The 16,215-nt window shown below is 41.5% G+C and overlaps 3 protein-coding genes across 4 annotated transcripts in view; 1 reads left to right on the top strand and 2 right to left on the bottom strand.

The window, feature by feature from the left end:
* Window positions 1-7,731, bottom strand: part of ell (elongation factor RNA polymerase II) — a 48,905-nt gene extending 41,174 nt beyond the window's left edge. Inside the window, exon 1 of the mRNA XM_049587231.1 lies at window positions 7,469-7,731. Within this exon, the coding sequence (XP_049443188.1) occupies window positions 7,469-7,603 (135 nt within the window). The 5' untranslated portion in view covers window positions 7,604-7,731. The remainder of the gene's footprint in view (window positions 1-7,468) is intronic.
* Window positions 1-16,215, top strand: part of zgc:92140 (uncharacterized protein LOC447854 homolog) — a 670,238-nt gene that overhangs the window by 229,241 nt on the left and 424,782 nt on the right. The window lies entirely within an intron of this gene.
* fkbp8 (FKBP prolyl isomerase 8) lies at window positions 8,416-15,790 on the bottom strand. 2 transcript variants are annotated; one of them, XM_049587239.1, is made up of 9 exons: window positions 15,656-15,790; window positions 14,830-15,098; window positions 14,446-14,615; window positions 14,233-14,321; window positions 13,733-13,953; window positions 13,184-13,356; window positions 13,025-13,102; window positions 10,225-10,362; window positions 8,416-9,954 (listed from the first exon to the last, which is right to left on the bottom strand). In XM_049587239.1, exons 2-9 carry the CDS (start codon window positions 15,086-15,088, stop codon window positions 9,868-9,870), a joined length of 1,215 nt encoding a protein of 404 aa, XP_049443196.1. In that variant the 5' UTR covers window positions 15,089-15,098; window positions 15,656-15,790; the 3' UTR covers window positions 8,416-9,867. The 2 variants fall into 2 exon arrangements, with proteins under 2 accessions (XP_049443196.1, XP_049443195.1); XM_049587238.1 differs by lacking the exon at window positions 15,656-15,790 and adding an exon at window positions 15,351-15,520.

The following is a 16,215-nucleotide window of genomic DNA, read 5'->3' as shown; positions in this document are numbered from 1 at the left end:
CAATAATTTAACACTGAGTAATAGTTACAGTAATAATAACAGCAAAATACGTTTTGAGTTGGGATCAGTTATTGTTTCCGTAACTCTGGAGAGACTTAGCAGCCAGTCTCCATTATCTGTTTATGGAGCAGCCGAGATTGTCACTACAATGAAAAATGACTGTTCCCAATGTGAGGCTAACTTTGGGGTTAACCTCCTTCACTTTAATCCCCAGATAGCAAGCAAAACAAGGGAGCTTGCCTTGGGTCTTGAGGAGTTGTAGCATTTATTCATTAACAAATAGCCTCAACTGTACGAACACTGCTCTGCCATGTTTAACTTCATACTCTTTCAATCTGGCAACAAAATGAGGCACCAAAATCTGCATCACGATTCCATCCGGTACGTACCGCTCATTTAGAAACTGGAGTGTGGTGCCCAACTCTACTAGCTGGTGGCTAAAAGCTAATGATACTAACTCCACAAACAGCTCTATCAATGACAACAGTGCTGACAGAACTAACAGTGTTCAACAGGGGGGACCAGAGGGTGGGCACTATGCTTCCGCAGTGCCGGTGTCCCGATATCAGTGTAGCTGCGTTGAGCTAACCGGTGGACACACATGCACCGAGATGCATGTGCAGCCAGACCAGCTTACCAAACAAACCACAGAGAAGCTGAAATTACAACAACTTCAGAGGGAGTGCGACTTAATTCTCTGCTCAGGATGCCATTACTCCATTACATCTTTATATAGCAAATAGTGCTTTGGCGCTAATGTCACATACAGAACCTTTAAAAGGATCTTAAATGGGGTGTAAATGCTTAGAATCCTAAATTCATTGGGGCAGTTAGATCTATCCTGATGAGGCTAAAAGTGCCACTAATTGCAAAACTGAAATTTCCTATTATATCTAACTTTCCAGCAATCTATTTATTGGCTTAAATGAAAGTATCTGAAATTAAGGCAGGCCTCTAACTGCAGTAAAGACAGACACTTAGAAGCTTCGTCTCCATTTGGTACTTGGATTTAAGATTAGGACAGCTTAGTTTACAAATCCAACAGATAACCATCTAATGGGAAGACAGCGGATAGAAAACAGTATCTTGCCTTTTGAGGCCAATATGATCAGTTCAGAATCAGTGGCCGAACAGGACCAAAGATAAGTCTCAAACCGCAAGTAACATGACTGGAGTTATATTCTGCTTTGATGGAATATGCTGTGCTACAAAAAAGTGCCATTTTATATTTTCTGTACCTCTCCCAATGATTACAAGAAGTAAATGTTTTAGTATAAATCAATTAAGGTATGTGCAATAACCAAAGCCTACACTGAAAAGCCTGCTTCACATTTTAATGGCCGTGAAAACATCTCTTTTGGAGTCTCATTTTCTGATATTGCAAAATGAAAATCTATCAAGCCAGAATCATCTTTTCAATAGGCCAGTGTTGATTAAAAATGCCTCGCCTCTAAAATTGCTCTGAGTACATCGATTTTCATAGCAAAGAGCTGCATAAAAGCCGAGCATTTTCATTACTGGTGTTAGCACTGGCTTCAGGTGAAGACGGGCAATTAGGGAGACTCCCACAGCGAGTCAATGGTATCTCTGGCTCATTACCTTGGTACTGCTACCTGAATATTTCATAGCTGCAGGAATTTGATTTTTTTTTTTTTTTTTTTTTTTTTTTACAGTTTGCCCTGCTTCTATCAAGCGTGCCTACTAAATTATGTAACTACAGATGACTATATATATCTGTCATTCATATGTGTATGGTGTGTTGTCTTGAGTCCGGACAAGAGAAATTTTGTTTCCTGATTGCGACAACCATGTAACAATGAGTGTCTGACAACACTGACAGAGATAAACACTTTGAGTCAGAGGGAGAGAGGCACATCAGCAGAGATTGCATTATTAGAAAATAAAAAGAGGAATCTCCTTTCATAATCAGTCTTTTCAAATACGGAGAAACCTGCATTGACTTGGCAGAGATTCCTTCAAGGTTTGGCCTAATTCAGGTTTTCTGAATAAATGCAGCAACCTTTCAGACATAAAGTCTGGGCATTGAATCATTCTTATTACTCCCCTACTGAGTGATATAACATCCTCAAAGTGATGAAAACTAGCTGCATAAACTTGAACCTCTGGCTTATCAAAGCATTATGGTGCTCCAATTTTCGTCAAAACCCACAGGCACGATGCTCGTTTGTGTCGCAAAGACCAGACACTGCACCGACTGATAAAGTGAATAAAATATAGCAGGTCAGGGAGTCTGCTCTTTGTGCAGTGACACCAGGTTGACACGGTCACTTGTGGCAGCCTGGCCGCAGGACCAACAAAACACCATGACATTTAGAGTCATATTTGGCCTTAGTGGTTATGGTCACCTCTTGCAGCGTCCCGTGATCTGCTGAAACTGGGGAGTCAGCATTCCTTAAATAACCATAGCACTGGCACAGGCTGACCAGCGTCAAGCAACAAAATCCCCACCCAGTCTCCATTACTTCCCATACCATTCCCATAGGGGTCGAGACAGGAGGCAGACTGCAGCCAAGCGCAAGAACAAAACTGACTTAGTGTAAACTGACCTCTATAGTGAAGCCTATAGCCTGTCAACACAAGTACTTCACTGAGGATTGATCTTAATCTGCACAGAACCTCTTGCATCCGACTTCCTTTTTTAAAAATAAACTGTAATTCAAAATCTGAAGGGGTTTCAGACGATTGATTACGGAGAGACTGTCATTGCTTCACTCATGAAAACACTGAATTCCAGTAATCAAAGGTGACTACCTGACGAAGAAACCAAAGTACAAGCTGACTGAATCAGAGCATCCACTTATAACGTAATCAGTCCCCCTTTCTGTGATGACAATGTGCAAAGCCCATCTATCAACACTAAGAATATCACCCACAAAGACATTCAGCTCAAAGCCAGATGACCTATTCACATAAACACAAATCAGTTTTCTGAGAACACTTCTGAGCAACTCAAAAATTCTCCATCTTGGCATTGGCATGCCGAAATGTGACAGACATGCCTTGTTAACCTGGTCTACCCACCACAGCAGGTATCTCGTTCGTCGCCATCAGCATCAGGTCTTATTTTAGCAGCTTACTGTTAAAAAGTACCCGAAGGAAGGACACATCATGAATGCAGCATTAAAATATAAATGCAAGACAGAATAGACTGTCAACCACAACATGGGTGCCACTACTGTGATGCATGTCCTGATGAATGTACAGTTCATTCTTCCAGTTTATCGGTGACCCATTACCTCAGCACAAGATAAAAGATGTGACAAAAGGTTTTAACATTCAAATGAGTCATCTGTCACCAGTAATACTGCAGTGCCAGGACATGAGTTATTCTCACTCTCCTGAACTGCCTATGAATGTTCCTTTTATATCTTAAAACAAGCTTAATACAAGCATTTAAATTCTTATACTTATATGTTTGTGGGCTTTCTATTGTGAGAATTTAGAAACAGCCGCATCTTTCGCAATAAAAGGAAATGAACACTGGTGAGTATTCCTGAATCAAACTGTTTAAACCCTGTTTTCCAGTCCTGTGCTGGAACAACAGTCATCCACAGACATAATTATAAACTTTTATCTGTACTCTCCATAACCTTCAGCTTGATGACGCTCAAGTAGCCTACTCATTTCCTTGCTTATGTCACAGCCAGTAAAGCCTCCGTGCTGCCAGTCCAGCGGCAGGACTTCTAGTTCACTGTCTGTCCTCACACGCACCAACAGAGGAACCAGCTGACAGTCACGTCTCATACAGGAAGCAGTTAATACACTGGATTGCTGCTCGATGACTGCTGTTGTACTTTCAGCACAATAAGAAATGCTCACACACAGGACAGTAAAACTAACTATTGGAAGGCCTAACAGAATTAGCTTTGCAACTGGACCACCATTCAGCTTTTGTATGCTTGGTGTCTTGTTGTCCTACAATCTAGAGGAATAAGATGGCTTTACAATAAGAGAATTATACATGTCTGTTGGTAGCTGCTCGGGTTTATAGTAATCAAAGTGATTATGCCTGGTGCAGTCTCAATTTGAGCTTCCTTAAAAGCAGGTGCCTGCCAGAATTCACACATTTTCCAGTCAAACAATAGCAAAATTGGTGTCGTAAACTTCACCAGCTTTGCTTTATTACATCCTTAGCCAAGCCACAACTTTTACATTGAAAGGCGTGTATCACTCTGTGGCTCTCTTCCTCTTCCTTTACCGAGTTCCCAGCTCACCCCTGCTGTTGGGTGCCAGCCAGTGTTTGAATTATGAGGAAGCCGGAGGGACTCGGCTCCCCTCCCCTAAATGATACCGGACGCTGCGCTAAAAAGCAATATGAGCTCAAGTTTGGGGTGGTGTCGTGTGTAATACTAATCAGCCCTTTAATTTTATTAATAAATGACATTTCAACTACTACAGCAAGCCAACTCACTTTACCAAAGCACAGGAGTTGCTGATCTTAGTTTGCCCGAACTTGAAGGTAACAACATTTTCACACTGAACTTGTTTGTTCCTTTTCATTTAGCTTAGGGCAGATATTTTTTAAAAACATTAGCACATACAAATAAGAAGCGCAAAGCTTGATCTGTTATTGTTAATCCTGTAACAAACCTGATAAACATCTGACCACATTTTTTCTATGCAAATGTAAGATGATATCTTTTCTCAATCTGAGTTTGTGCACATGTGGTTTGTGTTAGTCGAGAGGCTTAATATATATGAGCAGTCGTCTGTGTGGCTGACAGAAGAGGCTCCTGTTTGTATAGTAACATATTATATACACACACGTGCGGCACACAACTGCATGCCTGTGCATGATTACTGTGTGTCAGGTGGGAGGTTTCATGCATGCTCTTCATCTGTGATTGTGTGAAGTTACCGTGACTGGTCCGCAACCAAAGCTGTCAAGAGTCATGCGAACAGTGCTAACATGCCTGTGTGGTCATCATATGGGTCTGATTCAAAAGAAAAGGACACTGCAGTTTCATATATCACTAACAAGGCTGCTTCAATGACCCAAACTGATGACCATAGGGACAACCCCTCCCCCCCAAATAAAGATCTGAACATGCCACTGCTCTGAGCCTTGGCCACAAATCAAGCACCAGCAGCTGTACCATGTACTCAATAGCCTAGTTCTGGTTAAACTGTGAGTAAGGGTTTTAACTCAAATGACAGGTAAAAAGGTGATACAGAGTAAGCAAACAGTGAGCAATACAGCTACTGTGGGTAGCACGTCTGCAAGTCTGTACAAGAAGAAACTGTCAATAAAGGTGCATCTTAACTGTTTAACATGATTCCAGCTTGCCTCTTTCGTCATCCATGCATAAGCCAGCTGCAGCAATAAGAAGCCCAGCAGACAGAATTCCTGTGTATGATGAGCTAATCAATTCTTAAAACGTGTATTACGAACATATCTTTGTATATGAAGTTGTGCCTTTAACAAGCATTGTACCCCTAAAAGGTAAATCCTGCCAATGCCAACTCCATAGAGCCCAACATACTTAAGACAATCACATGTATCACCATGCCTCCTTATGAAATATAACAACTTAATCTGAATCACAAGCACTATGAATGAAAGGCAGTGGTACGAATCCTTGTGACTGTACATGCATTACAATCAAAATAAGAACCCAAATTAGCCTGAAATTGGCCCTGGAAGCTGCTAGATAGTTTAACTTATTGTACCTTGCATACTACTTTATCCACTTTGCATAGGGAATGTCAAATCCTGAATCATGAGCAGTGCATGTGCAATGCAGCACAAATATCCATGACTACGTGCTTCATGTTTCAGACAAAAAACTGACTCTCTATCTGATGATTCTTTAGTAAGAATCACAACTTCAACATCGAAAAAATGTTGCAATAATGTGAAATCCCCCAAATGTGAAGGAGCAAAGTCCCCTTTAAAAGCTTACAGAGGTGTATCACCATGCCTCCTTGTGAAAAATACCAACTTAATCTGAATCATAAGCACGATGAATAAAAGACAGTGGTACAAATCCTTGTGACTGTACATTTAAATCAAAATAAGAATCCAATTTAGCCTGAAATTGGCCCTGGAAGCTGCTAGATAGTTTAACTTATTGTACCTTGCATACTACTTTATCCACTTTGCACAGGGAATGTCAAAGGGCATCCTGAATCATGAGCACTGCAGAACAAATATCAATGGTTACATACTTCATCTTCAGACAAAAAATTGACTCTCTATCTTTGTAAAAATCACAACTTCAACATCGCAAAAATGTCGCAATAGTGCGAAATCCCCCAAACATGAGAAGTGACTACATCTTTAAAGAGCAAAGTCCCTTTAAAAGCTCACAGAGACTTAAATGTAGTGTATTGTAGCTCCAATTACAGTATCTTAAATTGAGGGATTGCCCTAATATCCTCTGTGTGCCACACATTAACAATCACTATCCCTACAACCAGGAGTCACCCAATTACTCATCACAGTTTTATTGTCCAGACTTATCAGCTGCAGTCCTGCTGTACACAGCCACTGAGGCAGGAGATAAGGCCCTTTCCTCATGGCCTGCCAGGTTTTCCCTGTCAAATATTTATAGAAGCTGAAACGTTAGATGGCCATCAGACTCTCTATACAAGCAGCAGCAGCAGCAGAGACCAAACCTTGAATCCAACCAACCTACCTCACATTTTAAAACACTGCACCTGACAAGAAAACGTGTTGAATCCACTGTTAAGTAACTTTGACGCACTTCCAAAAGCTGTCAAGTTAACATGACTCTTTAATGAGAGGCAGTGAGGGGGTTGGGAGAGGAGATGGCCATCTTTCGAGTGAAATACTGGGTACTTTTCCAAATTACTCACCAGGTTGTCATTAGATACTCAAACCAAGGCTCGGCTGTCTTTAAGTTAACCGATGAAATAAATGAAGTGATCAGGAAGATGGGGTTTATGTACCCAGCGGTTGCTGTTAACAGCATGTGTGGGCAGCTGCTGGCTACTTTAGCGAGCAAAGGTTTGCCAGATTTTTTTTTGACAGCAAACTTTCTGGAAACATCTGTCCACGCAGCAGAAGTTGCTCTGTGTTTTCAGTTGAGATTTAAACAGATATTTTGGTGAGGGAAGAGTTAAAACTGTTGCTCAAACAAACTACAACAAACACCCCTAATACAATGAAATAACTACTAAGGCTCAGTCTCCAGGAGGAACCGGGCACTGAGCTTGATAAATGACCGAGCTCGGTATTCAACAGTGGGTCTGGGTGTAGCTACAACACGCCGAACACCCACCTAACATCCAACACGGCCAGTCGAGACATATTAGTCGCCAAACTAGACACTTAGCCTGCTGTGGCTGTGTATCGCAGCATGAAGGCACCACCACCAGCAGCAGCAGACAGAGTGAGCACTGACCTCACTCCGTCTGTCACAGCCGCCCCGGACAGACTTCAAACGTACACCAAAATGTCACGGTACCGAGAGGGGACATTTACCTTGCTGCTCTGGTAGCCCTCAAACGCTCTCAGCGCGCTGTCAGTGAGTTTAACGTGAAAGACGGAGACATTGCTGCCGTTGCTCACTCTTCCACAGGACAGTCCGTAGCACTGCTCCTCCTTCAGCGCCGCCATCTTGCTACCGTTCCCACCACCACGCGCGCACGGACGCACTCTGTCGTAAACCGAGAACTCCCGTTGCTTTTCAATGAATATTCAATGACCGGTCACTGGTGATGAAGTCACTGAGCAGTAACGAAGCCCTATATAGTCACATGTGTGAAATATATTTACACCGCAGAATTAATATAACAAAATTAAAAACTGTTAAGTTGTCAGCAGCACTATTTATTACTTTTACTAAATTCGGGAACTAACTCCTAGGCAGCACGTGACTAGTTTACGTTTATGACACTATTATATTTTTATCGTTACCATCATGTTATAGTTAATAATGGGTGACAAAGATAACACTTTGTTCACAGCATTTAAAAATGGGTATTGCACATCAGTAATGCGTAGGAAGTGGGAAACGATAGGTCATCTGATTGCGTCAGCGAAACGTCAATGTCTCGGGGAGAAAAGAAAAACACACCAGCTTGGGAATATCCAAAAACTTGGGAATGTCCAGCTGTAAACAAATAAAACAGGAGACATATAAATCCTGCATATTAAAGTTATCTTGTTCCCTAAAAACAAGATAGTTTTCATAGATGACTGCGCGAATTTTAATAAAAGGTGTATCTGTTAAGCACTGGTATTTGTCAACCCTCAAAGGCCAGTTTTATAAGGCATAAATACCACAGAGCACCCTGAATTCACCAGTTTATTAGAGACACAATATAAAAGCAGTCCACAACTGAAAAAAGTAAATAATAAAATAAAAAACACCTCAGTGATGCTTACAGTGGCAGGAACTGTAACAAGACACAAAAACCACACTGTAGTTTGACAACAGACACATTTTATTGTGATGAATATAAAATTAACAAATACAGGGAATGCTGGGAACTTCCATGACCACTTCATTTGTCAAATGTTCAAAGGTTATGTATCTTTTGGCTCCTTACGCCTGCAGTACCGTCCACTCTTAAGGGGACCCACAGATTTATTATGTAAGAAAAGGAAAAACCAGTGGATAAACACCCAAAGCAACATCAACTAAGGGAAACTTCACAGGCAAAACAATGTACACATACACACCCAACATTGTACCTGAAGGGTCATCCTTCAACATTTGGTCTTTATCATCAAAAGTTGAGGTATAACTGACTGAAATTGAATTAAAAAAATGTACTTCAGCATTAGTCGCAGCCACATCACTGAGAAACTACAGGTACCATTCTCTGTCCTTGTTTTAAAGGTAATAACTGCACCTTTCTTGGCAAGGAATTTGTCATTTAACAAATGTTGGAAAGCAGATACATCTACTCTAGCTGCTGCTTTAATGTATGTATACACAAATGACCAAGAATAAAGAACGCCCCGGCATTAAACTGCAATACAACACAAAGTCGTGTATGTACCACCTTTGTCAAATGTTATCATGCGTTTATTGCCACTGTGTCATCAATTCCATGGTACTCTGTGAGGCTGGAGTTTACTTTGTTTTATTTAATTGCATCAGGTAGTGGATTTTTTTTAATACATGTTAATGAGGTGGATACAATTTTAGGAATTTAAGTAAAACATCACAACAAACTCCAGCCTCAATACGCACCACAGAACCGTCTCGACACACAACAGAAACTGTTACATTGCACAGGTGTTCCTATTTTTCTGGTCACTTATTGTATGAGTAGAGTCTCTAGAAAGGGTGTGAGGGCGAGCACAGAAGCCAGATACCTTGCAAACATGTGGACCTTAAATAATAAAGCAGCTGCGTTACATCAGCAGACATTGCAGGATCATAAAAACAAAGTGAAATCACATAATATCTTTGACAGGAAATTTAAGTGCGCAACCTGACGCTTGAAAACAATAGCTTAACATAGGACCATAACCACAATAGCTATTCTTAGTGGGAAAAATATTCTTAAATAGCTCCTATCTGAATGTATAGTAAATTATTTTACATTTCAACGCTCAAATAATCAACGTGAACTACCAAAGACAAAAACAATGGCAGCAAATAAAAACGTGACAGATATGCATAATCCTACACATGTACAAGGTTGGAAATACAGTTCCCATATGCAAATAGTGATGTTTTATTATTTGTCACATGTAGTTCTCAAACATAGCAGAGAAAGAAGAGTGACAGTGACGAGGCGACTGACCAGCTGACATTTCCACCCCCTCTCCCCGCCTTTGACCAATGGTCAGAAGGCACTGTCAGATGTGCTTCTGTGTTTCGGCTCACATTGCAGGGGCTTGGTCAGGCTCATCGCAGGCTTGGTTCAATTTCTAGCAGCTATGACAACGGATAACGCTACACCGCCAATGGCGACTGCGGTGGCACCAAATAACCATTTCCAGCTGAGACCCTGGGGAAATAAAAGGCACAAAGAGCAGAGAAGAGGTCAGGACACAGTCAAAAGATCAACGCAACATCTGATTTAAAATATCGATACACAACTGACGCTCCTTGTTTATTACCACACAAAGTCTCCCTTGATGATTACATACATTTCACCTCAAAAGAACTAATAAGAGTGCATGAGTATCATGTGATGATGAGCAGAGATTAAAGCTGCGTTTAAACCCCAAATGTTAAGCACATAAACACATTTGTTTTCTCAAGGAATGACTCTCACCCATGAAGACTTGGCTCTGTGTTTCTGTGTGCTGCTGCCACTGGTGGGGTTTCCCAGCATCTTCTTATACATGGCCTGCTCCGCTCCTCTTTGCTCTGAGTGTTTCTTCACCAGCTTGGAGAGCTCTGCGTGGATAGTCTACACAGTGGAGACAAGACAAATAGGTGTTGCAGGCACCAGTGCAACATCCAAACTCCCCTTTACTCCACCAATCCAGCTATCCTAACATGGAGGAAACAAAATCCCGCTACTGTACAACAACCCAAGACTGATTTCCTTGTTAATGGGAATACGCCAGGATGACAATACCCTTACATCAATATACACAAGTGGCCACCAAGTGTGCTGGAAAGCATTAAGAATTACGTCAGGCTTTTCAAAACATTTTTCTATGGTCGTGATTGATGGATTAGACACTTGAAATATTTATGCTGCTCTTTGTTTTCTTACAAGAAATCTCAGACTTGCATCGGAAACATAACCTGGCATTTAGCCAACACGCAGACACAATTCCAGGATATGGGTAAAATTATTGTTCCGACATTGTCTCAGATCTGAGTCACTTCACTGCTCTTAAAGCTGGTGAGTGACTAAGCAAACCAGTGCTTTCAGAAACAACAAAATGTTTTTGCTTTGTAAATGCACTTGAGGAAGACTGATGGGAGTGCCATTACATGGAGTTAACAGCAATTTTCATGTAATATTTGAGCTCAGTCTGCCTTTAAAGACGTTTGTGAGGAGAGGAGAGTCAGTGTGAGTGTGTGTACAAATCTCTCCCTTGAGGATTTGTCTGTTCCTATCTAACGCTAAGACTAGCAGATACATTTACAGCACAGTGTTCAAGCAGTTGGCACCACTATTGTGCAATCAGCTACCCACCAAAATGACAAAAATGACACAACACCAACTTGTCTCCAGGGCAAGAACTAAACAGGCGAAACAAACATGTAACATGTTGTCCTTAAAGCATCCGAGGCCGTACAAACTGGAACTGTCAAGTCTGCGTGTCATGTCAAAAAGTAAACAAACCACAGACAAATAAATCTTCTGTCATCAATTTGAGTTGATGTCGATATAGGGCGTGGATGGCTGACACCAGTGTGAAAAATGCAGACAGCATGTCGGTCAAAGCCTCAAGAAGAGAGAGAGATAGAACGTCATCCTGTCACTCTGTGATGCCTACTTCTGTTTAAGACCGCCTCATTGATTATAATGGGAGCGTTCTGGCATTGTTACTGAAGCACACCCACTGTTCTTGCTGTTAGAACATGAGGTTATTTAGGGACTCTTTTCATTATTATAGCGCTAAGAGGCAAGTCCAATTTAACATGAAAAACAGCTATTCTCGCACCAATTTATAAATGTGTGTTGACACAGAGACGTCACTGCAAACATACAGGAGGCTGACAGCTATGTATTGACACATATGTAAAAGCCTGCATGCGCATATAAACTGCAGCATGCATCTTTTTTATTTCTGACATGACATAATGCATTTCTTCATTTATTTGTTCATGGTAGAAAGTAATTCTTTACCTGCACATTACTTTTGCATTATTCCGCAACATCCCCTGAGATGAAGTGTCACGTGATTGCCAATGATATGTCCACATATCAGCACAAAACCAAGGCTCAATAGGAGAAGATACAATTCATAAAACAGTATAAAAGAGGTTGGCCTTCCTAATATCGCCTAGTATGAATAATAATGGCCTCAAAATGATACATCAATAGGCCTAAATAAAACAATATAAGATACTGGCCTTCCTAACACCATTAGAAAAGGCTTTTAAAAGGAATCTGAACAGCATTTACTGGGCCGAATAAATACAAACTCAGAAGCTGTTTGCTTCTCAAACCATAGCTTTACAGTAGAGTAGTCCAGCTTATTGGACGTTTATCACAAAAGCAGAGGTTATATCTCATGAAATCAAATATCACTATAATTTTGACCAAATACCTAAATATCAATATTGCGACAATGTTGTAGGGCTGACTGATGGTGCTTTCATGTAATATTTACAGATTTTGATAAAAAGTCATCAGTAATGCAGCTATAATGACTATGTGCATAAAGATGAATGATATAACAGCTAGAACAGTCTGGTAAACTCAGAAAATTAAACCACTAAACTGTAATGCCATTAAAACAGTAAAGCCATTAAAACCAGGAAAACACAACACTTATGATATTATGATATCCAACGTCTGAGATGATATCTACCATCATATCAAGACATCGATACAATATTGATATATGGCCCAGCCCTACCCCTCAACACTGCTAACAACACACAAGCCCATTAAAACAGCAACCCACTTAACATGTACTATTGCAAAATGTAATAGTACATTATATTTACACTGTGTGTGATGGATGAAAAGCTTAAGTGGTGGCCAGGCCATGTGCTGTTTGACAGATTGGTGTAGGACTCAAGTGGGGGATTCTGGGCATGAGTACCATGCTGCTGCAGCTCACAGCGAATCCAAGGAGCCCACGCACTGAGCGGAGTTCTGTCAAATGGCCTCGTGTAGCCAAAGAACTGCATATACTAAACTGTACAAGCAGGAGAACAGGAACAGTGGCTAGGTATTAGATATGGCCGGGGTGCAGGGCAGACCTATTTACAGCAACAACATGAAAACAGATCCTCTGAAATGATGAATCAGCAGTCCACCTGATCTTGCACTACAACTATGTGATCTGATGTGTTACCCAATGGCTCCATCTACTGGTCATGTGGAAAAACTGCAGTTTCTCTATATGACAAGCTGTAGTATATGAGGAGGCCAAAAGTACCTTGTTGCTTGGTTCCAACTTCAGCGCCTTCCTCAGAGTTTGAATGGCTTCTGTGTATTCACCTTGCAAGGCTAGTACCTTCAGTGAAAACACATCATATTACTAAGACAGTCAGTAACAGACTGAAACAGAAAGTGAAAGAACAAGAGAGACGTGTACCTTGCCCATGCGGAAAAGTGCTTTTATGTTGTCTGGCTGGTGTTCCAGTGCTGAGACACAAGATTTAAGTGCTGCTTCATAGTGGTCCAGTTTCAGCTGAGAGGCAGCCATGTTGTTTAAACACTTCACTCTCACATCCATCAGCTCTTTCTCCTCCTCAGGAGTAATGTCAACTGCAGCACAAAAAACAAACAGTTAAATACAACATAAGCAAACAGTTTAAAACCAGTAAAAAAAGTTCACAAAACAGAATCTTGCAATTTAATTAAATAACTATAACATCCACCAGTGCGTTGTCAAAATGGCCAAACATTCGTCAAATCTATTCCCTGCCGATCACCATCTAAGGTGGGCAAGTTAGGACACGCTGGGGGGAAGGCCCATCTTTCTTGGGGGTGAATCTAAAACTTCAAAAAACTGCATAATTAAAGTAAGCATCAACTCTTCAAGCCGTGCTTCCCCACCTGGTAGATTCCCCCTGAGCCTTCAATGATGCTGAGCGACAGAAAACCTTCCCACTCAGTCCTGACTCCCTGGCAAGAATCTCACCTTTAGAGCTAGACTCCGTTATCTGCAGGGCAATGCTGTACGAGTTGACAGCAAAAGCGTAGTCCCCACGCTGATAATGAACATTGCCTCGCTCCCTCTTATGGCTGGCCAGGGCAATCTTTTCAGTGGGGGGCAGCAGCTCCAGATCTGGAGCATCAGTGGCTTCCAACAGTTTCACTTCGAGGGACAGCTCAGCGTTGGGGGGGACCTCGGGTTCAAGACTGGAGAGATGAAGAAACACAGTCAAGTTCAAGAGTTAGGGAAATAAGTGAAATCAATCACTAGATTAGACAGAAGGAATTTCAAATGCACATGTCCCGATGAAAGTATGTCTCACAGACAGGTTCAGAACATCAAAGTGTAGAGATTTTAGAGCAAGTAAAGCTACAGTTTTGTTTATATTAAAGAATTTCCATCTGTTTGTGAATTAAAAGCAGCTTTAGTGTGACTGTAGTTTTGTTCACACAGCCTATAGCAGGTAGACTAAAACACATCCCTACCTCCCTCGGGCACCATATGCATATTTTGCATCAGACTCTATTAAGGCCAACTCTCCCATTTCCATGAGCTGAACTGTGAGATCCAGAGCCTGAAAAGAGAAAAATCTCATTGTATACAAGGTAAAACTAACTGCTGTAAGTACAGGAAAGCACGCATAACCCATTGCGAGACCGTGAAATCACCATTTGAGGAGTCAAATTGTCCATTTTTACCTGGATGACATCTCCGTCTCCGAGGGTGAAGGAGAGGTCAGGCTGCTCCTCTACAAGTGTCCCATCCCTCAGGCATGTTTTGAGATGTATCTTTACATTCTGTCCTTTCTGTGGCCGACTGTCTCGCCCTTCCCCTGCCTCCAAGACTTTTTTCTTCAGCTGGTCATTACCTGGAGACAAACCAAGTCATAATAGGACAAAGGACAAGTCTGTTGAGCAAACCACAAATCAGAAGCCTTGCTAAATGGGATCACAACACTTCAGGCTCTGTGTTGTACTAGAAGAGAGTGTGTGGGTTTGATCAGAGCACCTGCATATCAACAATATTAACTTATTGCTACTGTAACGTTTTCCTTTAGTCTCCATGGGGCTTTTCCTACATACCTAACACATCCAGCCATTCATCCACTTGACCTGGAGGGTCTGAATCTGCGTCTGCATTTTTCTTTTCAGGCTCAGCAGTGTTCTTCCCCTTCCCACCACCTGCATCCTCCAGAGGAGGGGGCTCATCGTCAATGTCTTCTTCATCTAAAACCTCAAAGTCCTCCCCGCTGTCCAGCAGCGAGGTCCGTCCGGTCTTCTTCGCTGGTGCCGCACTGTCATAGCTTTCAGATGCGTCCAGTGTCTCCTCTTTTTCCGCCATAAGTGGAATACTGTGAGAAAGAAGACAAACAACTTTAACAACAAAGCAACTTTAATGGCTTCTCAAGTGTCCCAAAACCGGAATAACACAAACGTTGCCAAATAAATCCGTTGCTAAATATTTACAGACTACATCTATGATCTTATTATCATGCTAACGCAACATCTACAATAAAGGCGACTACAATCCAAAACCATTCAAGACTAAGTCGCCTATTATTATCAATAAACAAATATCCAACATGGTCACAATTACTGCTCACCTGTGTACCGTTTAGCTACAACAGCAACGCTATATTTTGATAAACAGGAGCCACGCTGGCCGCACGTTTCCAGAAGTTTCTGACAAGTTAACCTGCCGCTAATATCTCCTCAAGCAGCTAGCATGCTACTGCTAACGGACGTTAGCCGAGTAAGTTACTAGCAAACTAGCATTAGCTGTAACCTCGCTGGGGCTGTTTCTATCTCGTCTTACAGCGAACCACTGCTTCCATCGACTCCATATAGAGCGAGTCATTCTGTACGCCATATCTGATAAGCCCGTTTATCAGAATAAACAGCACATTACCTTCCAACACTATCTGCAGAGGGTTGTTTTGATCCCGGACGACCTCCCTCTCCAGTTTACACTGATGAAGTCGGTTTGCCGTTGAGGGACACGAGAGCAGTGGGACCCGGATGTGTTGCTGTATATACAACATCAAACTGACTTCGCAGCGGTCTGTGGCAACAGGCTGCTTCCTGTTAACCTTGAGCTGCTGTTCTTCTATTGGAGCTTTACATGCATATTAATGTTTGACCTCACAGGCATCCACAGGACTGCAGGCTTAATTTAATGATGTAAAATGTTTCCACCTCGTTATTTATATTTATCTAAAGCATATAATACCAAAACCCTAATTGTAACAACATTAATTTGTGACTATAATACAGTAACAGTAGCCTACAAACTGTATATTTCCAAGTAATTTCAGAGCACATATAGGCCAAGTAGAACCATTGCCAAATGAAGAACACTCTGTCATCTCACAAACATGGCATCATTGCCAGTGATGTAGCTCCTGGATGTACACAGCAGGACTTTATAGATAATATTCTCTGGTTTCTTGCTTACTGTAAAACTTCAAG

Source organism: Epinephelus fuscoguttatus, linkage group LG10 (genome assembly GCF_011397635.1).
Source record: "Epinephelus fuscoguttatus linkage group LG10, E.fuscoguttatus.final_Chr_v1".
NCBI classification, from domain to species: Eukaryota; Metazoa; Chordata; class Actinopteri; order Perciformes; family Serranidae; genus Epinephelus; species Epinephelus fuscoguttatus.
The sequence above is the reverse complement of the archived record's forward strand: the minus strand, read 5'-3'. Positions and strand labels throughout refer to the sequence as shown.